Genomic DNA, 12,693 nt, shown 5'->3' with positions numbered 1-12,693 from the left:
CCCGTCGTCGCTCCTTCTCTCTGTGCCACCGTCCTCCCTGGCACACTGGCTCTCCACTGTCCGTCCCACTGGGCTGGTGTTGGGGACGGCTGAGACAGCCGTTCGTTCCCCTCAGCATCCGCTGCCTCCGGAGCAGCGGCCACCATTTTTAAATCTGCCGGCCGGTGTCTGACGTTATCGTCAGCTGCCGGCTGCAGCTGTACATAGACGCGGCTAACGAGCCGTGCGGGCTCTCTCTCCGCTGCGGCATCCTGCTTGTCCCGCCTTGTAGGTGAGTCTTCCCGGCTTCTTTGGGTTCTGGGACACAAGGGATAGACCCCAAGGGGCCAGGGGGGAACCCTGGGGTCAGGAACACACCGGGGAAGATGAAGGGAGACAGAAAAAAACAGAAAATCCCTTGCCTGTAGCCGGAGCCGCGGTGAAACCAGAAATGGCGGTGGGACCCGAGCAGCTTGTTAGCCACGCCTTTTTAAAGCTGTGGCCAGCTGGTAACCGGGGCGACGGGAGTCGGACGGGGAAGATAAAAGGAGCTGCGGGTGAAGACCCAGGGAAGGGACCCGGAAGGTCGCCAGCGGGAAAGTCGTTCCCAGGACTCCCAGCGGGGGTAACAGGGGGCAGGACTGCCTCCCACTGTGTGGGAAGACTCCTTGAAGTCCGTCGCGGGGAAGATGCCAGCAGCGGCACAGACAAGGGAGAAGAGGAGGCACCTCATTCCGACAAAGGACTCGGAGGGGAAGACTGAGCAGAACAGAAGGAGTGGGACGACGAGAAGTGCCCTCAAAGAACCGGGGAGGATGGCAGAAGACAGGGCACCACACCAGGTGGGACCGGTGCGGGCTCGAGAGGGCTCAAGGAGATACCCCAGGCGGGGGACGAGGGGCCTAAACAACGAGGGGCTGCGGAAGATGAGCCCCAGCAATGCTGAGTCACCCAGCAGGGGACAGGGACAAGACATGGCTAGAGGGACCACCGAGGGTCCAGCAAACACATAAGCTGGGCAAAGAATGGAGCAGAAAATGTGGTAGCCAGCAGGACAGGGCAGACACAGAGCCGGGCCAGTTAGGGGCTTTAGAGGTCGGGTCCTAGTGTAGTGGAGTAGGCTGTGGGCCCAGGTGGTAAAAGGCCAGTAGGCACATCCTAAGCAACCCGGGAGCCTATCTGGTATTGGTATTGTTGGGGGGTTTTTTCTCTTTCTGTTGCCCACTTTTGGAGGGGTTGTTAGGTACGGCCTAGAGAGAGCCCCTAGTGTTGGCTAAACCACGAGAACCTCAAGGAGAACTAGACGGTTGCAGGACCCGGTAGGTAGAGTACATGGTGAGCCCAGGTGGCCTATTGCCCATCTCTATAGGAGGACATGGGACACCAACAGTCGGACATCTGGCCAAACATCATCAGGAACTCATCGTGGCTGGGTATAAGAGCGAGGTATAGGGGAGGTGGAGCCTCGTGGAAGATCACCATTCACAGGTCCCAGATGCTTGAGAACCCCGGTAGTCGGACCCAACCACTGGAGTAAGATACAAAGTCTTGGCAGGCGAGATTGGGGAAAAGACTACCCCAAAGTGGGGGAGCATCCACTCGGCAAGATCTCAGAGAAGGATCAGCGGACATCTCTATACATCCGGGATCGTGTGGCATGTGACCGGATGTTCGAGGCCCAACGGGTGCAATATACACATAAACGTATATATTTCAGTCTCCATGGAAAATATCATGTTTTATTTTAAAAAGAGTAAGCCATAAATCAAGAACCCTTTACTTCTAACTGCCCCATTAAAAAAGTAAAACTATTTGCATTGCATTCTTGTAATGACCTGCATATAGAGTGTAAGGAACTATCAAACAAAATAATTGTATGCTGTTTTGAATGTATAAATTCAGCTGCCTATAGAATGTGATGCAGTGGTGCTCAGCTTCTAGCCCACAGGCCAGATCTGGCCCACAGAGCCGTGTCATCCAGGCTGCAGGTTTCCCCACAGGTCCAGAAATTTGGCTGTGGGGAGTGAGTGGTGGCAACATTAATTGCCATTCCCCTGCTGACAAATATCTGGACCTGTGGGTAGCCCTGCAGGCCAGATAACATGGCCCTGCCCCGGCACATGGAGTCAGGCCAACATATGGCCTGATTCAAGTGTGCAGGTTGGGCGGTCCTAGTTTAACTCATTTTTCTGTATTAGCTGTATGAACTGATCCTTATAATCACGATTTATTTTTAAAAAATGCTTAACACATGTCAGAAATAAGGAGTATGAAGTGAGGACATTGCCTTTTTCATTTGAACCCTTCAAGAAGACAAGCCAAAGCCTCTCATTTTTAAGGTCCAGTGGCATAGAAAAGAATTAGAAAATACATTTTTTAAAATGGAACTTTTCACACTATATAGGAGTAGTGAAATGTCACAGTCTTACTTTTTCTTTGTTTGACTGTTCCCTTAAAGGCTATTGTGTAGAAATTAAAATATAACACATTTAATTAGTTATAATTCAACTTTTTATCTAGTGAATTGTTTATCAGAACCCTGAGTGATGACATGTTGTTCATACTTTTAGATCAGTCTAGTTATTTCATGCTTAAAAGAACTCCACAGATTAAAATAATCAGTGCAGTTTACCAAATAAGGGGTAGGGACAGAAAAATAATGTGTGGAAGATTTGTAGTTACTCATTTAACATCCTAAGCCATTTCAGAGTAGGATGTATACTTACACAGTATGCTTACATAGGTTTCTCCAGTTAATGATTGGATTTTCAAGTAAGAATGTTTTGCTTTGTTCTTCATGCAGGGATAGACCTGATTGCAGCATTTTATGGTTGCCTGTATGCAGGCTGTGTGCCAATAACAGTTCGACCTCCACATCCACAGAACATTGCAACAACATTACCTACGGTGAAGATGATTGTGGAGGTGAGTGGACATCTGGAAATGTGAAAGCTGCTTAAACAGGCGGTGGGCTAATATGCTTTTTAGGAGCTTTTCCATTGAAGTCAGCAAAAGACACCGGGTTTTGTAACCTCTGAGTTCATATTTCATGTTACAGGGCCCGAGCCAATAATGTATCACAAAGTCAGGGATGAGAGAACATTTAACACCCTCAGACTTTCAGAACTATATAAGCAGCCACCTACACTGCCACTTTCCAGAAGCAATTTAGATATGTTTTCCAGTATTTGACACTACACCAGGTTTCACAGACTTCCTAGTGACATTTTCACTGACCTACCGTGTTACTGATGTGTAAAACAGTCCACTACACAGACCAGAAAATAATATTGCAGAAAATAATATTAAGAGTCCATTTAATGTGGTTCAGGCCAAGCAACTGGAAAAAAAATGTTTAAGTTAAAAGAGTTTCAGCAGGTCTGTATACAGGTATGTACTCTTTATGTTTTAAAGGCCTCTTACAAAGTTTTGGAAGCAAGTGTAGTAAAGGGAGTTACTAATTTTGAAGTTGTACCATAGACAGGTCTTTACCCAGAGAGGGGTGATTTGGACTTTTTTTGTCTTTTCATTTTATCTGGTCAAACTGGAGTCATTTCTTACACTAAGGCTCCTGCCACACTTTACATATAGTATTCAATTAACTGGTTAATCACACAATACATCTAGATCAGCCACACATGCAGGGTAAGACTCATCACATTTGAAAAGTAAATTATCATGCTATTAACTGGTTAATTGTGTAATAAATTCAAACTGGTCTTGCTTGCAACCTAACTATAACGCTATATAAACGTCCATCCAGCTGTCCATCCAGCTATAAAGTTAGTGCTTGAAAATGTGTAAGAAGTCTATAGCTGGTTTCTATCCAGGCTTAATTTGAACATGTGGTATGGCTGTAATACAGTCGCTTTAACGCTGATTGGGAGGGGGGGCGTGATTTCGGAGCGGGGACTTCTTACTGGTGATGCCTTCTGAGAAAACCTTAAATAGGACATACAAAGAACTAGAACTCTTGGTTCCAAATTGATACCTTTTATTAGAACAACTGAAAAATGGCAAGAAAATTGTCCTTTTCTGCAAGCTTTCGGGATCAGAGTCCCTTCGTCAGGCTCTGGGAAAAGTGTAGATGGTACAAGATGGTAAAAAGTCCCCATAGGTAGTTAATAGATTTTTTTAACCAATTAAATACATCTCTAGGATTTTTTAGGATATAAAACTATTATTTAGGGACCAGGGACAAATAAACTTGTGTGAGATAACAGGGTTGTTCACAGAATGAGATGCTGCTCAGGATGAGTACAGGTATTAGAATCTGACCTAGTAGCAGCAAAGCAGTGGTCTTGTTGATCCTTTTGAGGTACTTAAACCTGTGTAGTGTGTAATAACTGGTTAGTTTGCTCAGTGTTTGACAGTCAGGTTTGGCTAAAATGAGCTCTATTGGCTTGTTCAGCAAATCTTAAGATGAGGCTAAGACCCCTGGCAGATGTGGCACTTATGGCATGACTAATCATGTCTTAAGTCATAACCTGGTCACATGTTCAGAGCAATTAATATTACAGTAAAACAGGGAATAAGTAACTTATTACAATGATCACCAATCAGCTGATCAACGGCTCCCATGTGCTACTGAGGCTGGTAGTACTGATCACTTACTAGTGCTTCCGGCCCTGGGGACACACTGGAGAGAAGGGCTCTGATGCGCTCCTGAGGCTGGGAATGCTAACCAACTGATTGGTGCTCTGAGCCAGGCACACTGGATGCACAGTTTGCTGCTTGTCAAAAGGACACAGTTGAATCCCTATCACACAGTCACACCTTCTGCCATGCACACGTAGCATGGCAGGAGGCGTGATCATTGGAATCGGGGATCAGATCCTATCATGTTTTTACTTGAACATCTACCAGGGGCCTAAGGTGTCTCATGGTTGTTTGGCCCTTTTCAGTGGGCTGATTTCCAATCAGAAATCGCAGAACACATTAATACCAGTTTAACCTAAAATCCTCTCAGCTTTAATTCATAGAAGGACTTTCTCTTATTTTAGAGGTGCATGAATTTATGAAGATTAAATATAGAGCTTATTCTTTTCATTGTCAATACATTGCTGTAATGTTGGAAAATCCTGCCTTTACACACATACCTTTTTCTATCAATCTGAAAACAGAACTGTGCTTTGGAGATGTTAGCAGTCAATGGAATTCAACTCTATTGTGAGCTCAATCTCACTATATGTTGCTAAATGGTTTAAGAGGTTATAGATAGGGGGCCTATCCAATACGAGAAGGTGGCCGCCCGATTTCGGAGGGAGAGCACAGGGCTGACTACCATTTTCATGGGCTAATCATGGAGCTGTCCCCACAGACCTCTGATTGCCTGAGAGGCCCTGGTTGCCCCGCCCCTTGCTGCTGATTGACTGCAAGGGCTGTCTGTCATACAGCCCTGTCCCTCACCACTGGTTGGTTGCAAGGGCTATCTGTCATGCTGCCCCACCCCTTGCCACTGATTGGTGAAGAGGGACAGGGCTGCATGACAGGCAGCCTTCTCAGCCAGTCAGTGGCAAGGGGTGGAGGCAGCAGTCATCTTGGGTTTCCACGTGTGCCGGCAGCCGGCCCTCCCCACTTCTTCCCCTGGCAGGCTGCATCGCCAGGTTGCAGCACTCCCCCTAGGGAGCCAGCATCTTATTTTCAGTAAGGTTTCTATTTTTACAGATTTTGCGTGCAGGGTTGGATTTTGCAATTTCCATGAAATCCGCAAAATTGCAATTTCGGTAGATCCCTAATTATAGACTTGACTGTAATCTAATTATGTAAAATACAGTGAAGGTAACAGAAATGAATATTGTCCCTTCCAAAGAGGACATTGGATTTTGTCCTTCCATCAAGGAGTTTGCAAGAGGTTCATCTCTCCTCCCCAGTTTAGTGATAACTGGGATAGCCCTGAGGTCCAGAGTTTCTCCACACGATCCTGACTTCCATGATAATGTTGTTCCTTACAGCCATTTGCCCTTGAAACTCTTCTTCCAGTGGTTTCATTGTGGCCCAGACCACGTAAGGTAGGATTGAGTGTTACCTTGTCCTAGGATGACACACAAAGTTGAGAGCAAAGGATGTTCTAAGAACCGTGCCCTCATCCTTTTCTACTCCAAATAGCATAACTTAGAGAGGTATCCTTGGGCACCACCTTTGTGGGTTGGCGCAAAAATAGCCACTGCCACAGCAGTGGCTGACCATTATACCACCAATGGCGCTGTCATACCTGTCACTACTCCGTACTTCATGATTGCTCCAAGTGTAGGGCTGCCCTGCTATGCTTCTGCCTATACCTGATCTACACAGAACACCACAGTGGGTATTTATTGAATCAGAGCCAGTGGAGAGTTGCTGCAACAGAGCCTTTGTTCCTGTTGCTGCCTGCTGTTATGCCTGCTGTTTCTCCCTAGAGTGTTTCTCTGAGGAGAGGGGCAATCTGTATTTCTCAGTATCATTACTGATAACCTCCTGTGATCAAGTGGTAAACTTGCTGTATATGAGATTGAAAGTACGGTACTCAACAAGTGGTTTCTTCAGATAGGGACAATATTGTAGGGAATAGCTTTTGAACTGAGCTCAGTGCTAGAGGAACTCGTAGATTAAATTTTCACAATGCACTTTCCTCTCTGCTGGAGGCATGAGTAAGAATATCTCTATTACTGACAGTACTGACAGTAGCCAGTGGAATGGTGGTTTCCTAACCAGTAGTTTTCAAGGTAATGGTTTGCAGTGCTGTCAAGCCCAAGTCCTTGGCTCAGGTTCCATGTGGATTGCATTTATAAGGGCCCTGCTACATGTTCACATTAAAGCTAGATAGAAACTACTACAGAGTTGTTACATATTTTCAAGCACTATCTTTATAGCTGGTTAGCTCTTTTTATAGCGGGAAAAGCATTTTTATTTTGTCATAATTAATTTGCACAGGTGGCGGGTCTAAATTTATTATTGCGTGATTAACCAGTCAATTATGTGATAATTACTTTGCACTTGTGGCCAGTCTAAATTTATTGTGCAATTAATTAGCTAGTTGCAGAATATATGTAACATGTAACGGGGGCCTTAGAAATACTTGTCCTCACAGAACTGCAAAAACCAGAAATGAGAAGGAAAGTCTTTCCTTTTACATTTTCCATTCTGTGCCCATTGATTACAAATGTTCAATACTATAGTTGCCTGACTTTTATTTGCATATAATGTATGACATATTTTTTCATTTGGTACCCAGTTAACGTATTTGTTAAACTATCCATTCTCAAACAAGAGAATCTCCCCAATGTAAAATCCAGTAGACTTTTGAATGTAGTCAAAAGTGAAAGAGTAAACTTACTGTAAGTGCCACTTGAGAAACGACCATTGTAAAGCTGTCATTTGAAATATCAAAATTCTCTACAGTGAAGCCTTATTAAGTCCCTAGTGTTCCTGCAGAGAATCCTGTTTGTTTGATTTAGTGTAGAAATCAAGGTTACAAGGCTAGCCAAATCATATTGACTTACTGTGGTGAGATCACTAGAGCATAGTAAGGATTTTATTAATATTATTTTTATAAACAACTTGTGTTACCTTCACTTAGGTTATATTTATCATAACCTTCTCTGTGGGATCTGTGAATAAAAACATGTAAGGAAAGCTAAATTTTCCATATTAATGTGCTATTAGTCTCAGTGTAGCAATTTACCGCAAGTTATAAGATTTACTTGGCTTGCTTGACTTGTAATATAACCTATGAATTTTCAGAGAACTCCCCATCTGGACATACCTTTGTCTCCTAGTCAAGGAATATAAGGTCAATAAACTTATATATCCTGTTGTAAATTAAATTGTTGGCTTACATGCTTTTGCATGTGAAGTAATCAGTGTCTCATTTCCTTTTTGCTTGTTGAATTCTCAGGTGAGTCGTTCAGCCTGTTTAATGACTACACAATTAATATGTAAATTGTTACGGTCACGAGAGGCAGCAGCAGCAGTGGATATCAGAACGTGGCCTCCTGTACTAGATACAGGTGAGTACAAAAGCTAGGCATATGCCACGTCTTTTTTCTGTTGAACTTTTCATGTTCAAAGATCGCTGCAGTTGACTGCCTGCCACACACACTTCCATTTTAATTTTTTTCTAGATGACTTGCCAAAGAAGCGGCCTGCTCAAATCTACAAACCTTCTAACCCTGATACACTGGCTTATCTCGACTTCAGTGTATCCACAACTGGAATGCTGGCAGGAGTAAAGGTAGGAATTTCATATTGAAGTCAGATATTCTTGGCATATATCAAACAAGCATGAAGTCTGACTTGATTGGGCACATGGCATGTTGCTTTGGATTTTGCAGAATGTTCCTTCAGTTACTAAAAGTTAAATCACTTTCTCTTCTCAGTAATCAGGCACCTGCAGTTGTTTCATTCCCAAACTTGGGAGCTGCTCTTCCATCAGTAATAGTACCTTGCTTTTGGTAGGTGCATGTAATCAAAGATTACATAGACTGTAAGGCCAGAAGGTACTGTTAGATCACCTGGTCTGACCTTCTGGATACTATAGGATCATTCATCCAGCTATACCTGATTATTCAGCCAGATAACTTGTTGGCTACAGCATATCTTCTACAAAGATCTCCAGTCTTGATTTGAGATATGATAAGTGGAGAATTGACCCATCTCCCTTGGTAATTGGTTTCAGTATTAATCACCCATGGTTAAACATGTTTGTCTTATTTCCAATTTGAACCTGTCTGGCTTCAGCTTCCAGCCCTTGATTCTTGTTAAGCCTACCTTTCCTGATTTAAAGGAACCTTTAATACTGTCAGTAGTTTCTCCTGCTCAAGGTACTTATGGCCAAAATTCTCTCTTAATCCTCTTCTTTGGTAATTTAAACATAGCAGCTTCTAAATCTCCTACTACTCCAGTACTCATATAATTTTTGTGACTGTTTTCTGAATCCTCTCAAATCTTTCAACATACTTTGTCTAGTATCAACAACATCCTTTTTCTGGTATCAGAAATGGCCTTACACAGAGATGAAATCACCATTCTATTCCTACTTGCTGCTACTCTATTTATAGGATCTTGCCAATGTATCATGTTATATTGCTTGCCCATTGTGACCCTCAATATATTGCATTCAGTGCACTTTAGAAAAGATTATTTCCATTATTCCCATCATTGAGATGGGAAAGTTGATAACATGGTAGCAGGGTAAAGTGATTTGCCCTCTTCCACAGCTTCAGGTGACTTATCTGCAAGTGATTGTGCCTCTAACTTGCAGAAAGTGACAATCAGCTTTCCTTGGTCACTGCCTGTGCAGCTACAAAGATTGGTCAGTGTGACAGAAGAGTGAAGAGCATTTTTCTCTACCAGTGGCAATCATTTGCTTTTGTTGAATCCTGCTTATTTAACTTCAGCTAAAGTACAATGCTAACTGGAGAGGTCATAAAGCTCCAAATGGGGTACAGAGTTACTAGTGCATTGGCTCAAAACACATCAAGTTATCAGCTAGATTAGGGGTGTCAAATATACAGCCCACAAGCCAGATCCAGCCCACAGAGCCACATCTGCCCTGTGGGTCTCTAGACTGCATGTCTCATGTGGCACAAGGGATCAATGCCTCTGGCACTCATGCTGAACTGGCTCTGCACACTAGTTGTGGGACTGGTCTGGACCATGTTGTACAGAGCCAGTATACTGGGCCAGTTTGGCAGGGTGTCACATGCAGTGCAAGCCCCAGGCTGGCCCACTCTACCACATGCACAGCTGGTTCAGCCTGAACACTGCATGCAGCACGTGCCAGCCCTGGGGCTCACTCTGCATATGGCACATAAGCTAGATGTGGTGTGGCACACAGCACAAGGGGATCTGAGGCATGGGCTTCATGTAGTGCCCCACCAGACCAGACCTGCATGCTAGCTCCGGCATGCACAGGTGGCCTGGGACCCAATCCAGACAAGCCCCAAAGCCAGCATGCAGAGCCAGTCCAGTGGGAGGCTGCATCCACCCCGAACTGGCCCCATGTTGCATGCAGGACTGGGTCCAGCCTGCACACTATATACAGAGAGCGCCCTGGGGGTAGCTTGTGCTGCATGCAGCACCCAGCCTGGATCCAGCATCATGGGTGCTACGTGTGGCACAGAGTGTCTCCAAATCCAGCCCACAGATTGGCCCAGCAACCTTATTTGATACCCCTGTGGTAGATTATTACTAATTATTGCATATTTATTTTACTAGAAGCCACAGAGTTAGTGAGGTTTGGACAAAAAACTCATAGGATGACACCACTTCTTGTTCCAAAGAGTTTGATCTAATCGTTTAAAATGCATACAACCCTAGTTGGGCTCTCTGGGATAGTACTGATGAAACTTGGCAGTAACTTTTCTGTACATTGAGTGTTTTATTGTCTGTCAGCCCCAAGAACTAACGCTCTTAAAAGAAACATCTGAAGAGTTTTCCTTTCTTATCAGTACTAAATTTTATTGTCAGCTACATCAGTTTCTCAGAGTTTTTTAATAAAAAAAAGTAAAAGAACTCACTCTCAATTAGGAATGGCTAAAATATGGAACTGTTTATGGCTCTCTTTTTATTGAGTTTATTTTGATGTTATAAATGGTTGATCGAGCCAACTGTGCTGCTTGATATTCAAAACACCCACTGGAGCTAGAAATGTATTGTGCCAATGGAAGTTTTCTGGGATCAGGCTCTTTGATGCAATTGTATCTCAGTTTTATTTTGGATACACTTTATTGTATTAGTTTAACATGACACATTATTAACAATAGATAGATAAATCCAAGCTGATACTTTAGACTACTGCTTATACAGATTTTACTATCCTGAGGGTTTTATCATCCTTATTAAAGTTCAGCTCATTCGCCTTCTCTTCGCATTTTGCTTTAAGTAAGTCTTTAAGCCATTCAGGATAATATGCCATAAATCTATTAAACTTATGACTTTTTTTATGTCTTCCTTTTCCTTTCATGGTTATTTGGGTCACCTCTTGAAAGAAGATTAATTGTCAACATCTATAAATTACAGTATGTATTTATGCTGTACACGAAGTCGATATTTATTTGTTTTCTTCATCCTGTTTCTGATTTAAGGACCGGCAATGACTCGAAGATGGCAGAGTTTATCATTTTAATTACTGCCCAATTTTCTTCCAGATGTCTCATGCAGCCACTAGTGCCTTTTGTCGTTCTATTAAGCTGCAGTGTGAGCTTTATCCTTCCAGAGAAGTTGCTATCTGTTTGGACCCTTACTGTGGACTTGGGTTTGTCCTCTGGTGCCTCTGCAGGTGAGGTTTCCCTTTATTTTTTCCACTAAAGTGCAAAACGGAAGACCAAAGTGACTTGAGTAATGAGAAGATGGTGAGAATAGTTGGAAAATATCATAGGAAATTGGAATTGCCAAAAACAAAAAAAGTTTTGAGTCAGGCATGGCCCTGTATATTTGTTGTCTGTCAGTGTGGAGAGTCAGCATATCTGTTCCCTAACCTTCTGCCATTTGAGTCACATATTTATAAGATCTTGCTATCCTTATTTGATGAACAACAGTACTCTAACAGAATTACACTAACACAACACTGTCATCTTGTCTTTAATCTGGAAGCACACACTGATCTTGGAACATTTTAGGCCATTCTCTTTTGGGGGATGTTTAGGGCAGTGAATTAGATGGGGAAACAGAAGTGCATTTGATTATAAAGAAACACTCAGAGTAGCAGGCAGAATAGCAGCACAAGACTGTTATAAAATGGGAAATTTCATTCAGCTCTAATTAAAAGAAGTTTACAGATTTCAGCGTGTGGATCTCTGTACCCTAGACAAGGTGTTCTGTGGCAGTGAAAGTACTTATCTTCAAAAACTGTTCATCTGTCTGGGTAGACACAGAGAAAAAATTGAGATTTTCATAGAAGAAAACTGAGAACGTGGCACAAGGAAGAGATATGAAAGTGTAACTGGAATCACTTTTATAATTAGCAATGTTAGAACTGCAAATATTCCAGCATTTTGATATGCTTCACTGAAAGTTCCTTGGAATGGCAATATTTCTGGTTTCAAATTAATATTCAAATTAAATCTGAAATTAAGATAACTTTGGGATATTTCAAAAACACATGTCTGAATGAATGTTTTACTAAATTATTCAACATCTTGTTGGAAACGGTATTTTGTCCAGATGAATAGTTCCCAATCTTGGGGTCGTGTACTCCCAGTGAGGGAGGCATGGGGCGGGAGGTATGTGCCTCCCATATATGTGCACAGGGCAGGGGCAGATGTAGGCTGCCTGCTGCATCTTGGGCCTGCACATACTGCACGTGTGGGTCTCCATGGCAGAGAGAGGTTGGATGGAGAGGCTTGATGCTGCTGCCGGGAGCCCTAGGCCAGCCTCACTGCCATGGTGAGGCACCCCCTGCCACCTGGCATCAGTGGGGGCCATAACTCTGCGCCAGCACTGCCACTGCTGCCAGGCGGGCAGGGGGTACCTCACCGTGGCAGCATGGCTGGTGTGGGGGTCCCAGCAGTGACACTGAGCCGAGCCTCCCTCCCACATGGAGTCCAGCCCACAGTACTGCAGGGGGCCTCAGTGGGGGGGGGCAGCAGAGGGTAGCAGGGCAGGGAGCCCTGAGTCCACAGTGGGCAGTCTGCATTCTCTCCCCGACCTTGGGCCCTGCTCCAGCCATGTAGGGGCCCTGGTCCTGTAACCCTGAGAGATTGAGGACCCTTCTGGCAAGGCTTTGGGGGGGGG

General features: G+C 43.9%; 1 protein-coding gene across 1 annotated transcript in view; it reads left to right on the top strand.

The window, feature by feature from the left end:
* The window catches only part of DIP2C (disco interacting protein 2 homolog C), a 227,463-nt gene that overhangs the window by 135,210 nt on the left and 79,560 nt on the right, over window positions 1-12,693 (top strand). Inside the window, exons 26-29 of the mRNA XM_019508168.1 lie at window positions 2,783-2,904; window positions 7,856-7,967; window positions 8,082-8,191; window positions 11,109-11,239. Coding sequence (XP_019363713.1) covers window positions 2,783-2,904; window positions 7,856-7,967; window positions 8,082-8,191; window positions 11,109-11,239 — 475 coding nt within the window. The remainder of the gene's footprint in view (window positions 1-2,782; window positions 2,905-7,855; window positions 7,968-8,081; window positions 8,192-11,108; window positions 11,240-12,693) is intronic.

Source organism: Gavialis gangeticus, unplaced genomic scaffold, assembly GCF_001723915.1.
Source record: "Gavialis gangeticus isolate Ggan-Ray unplaced genomic scaffold, GavGan_comp1, whole genome shotgun sequence".
In the NCBI taxonomy this organism is placed as follows: Eukaryota; Metazoa; Chordata; order Crocodylia; family Gavialidae; genus Gavialis; species Gavialis gangeticus.
Note: the sequence above shows the minus strand (reverse complement) of the source record. Positions and strands in the feature narration are given on the sequence as shown.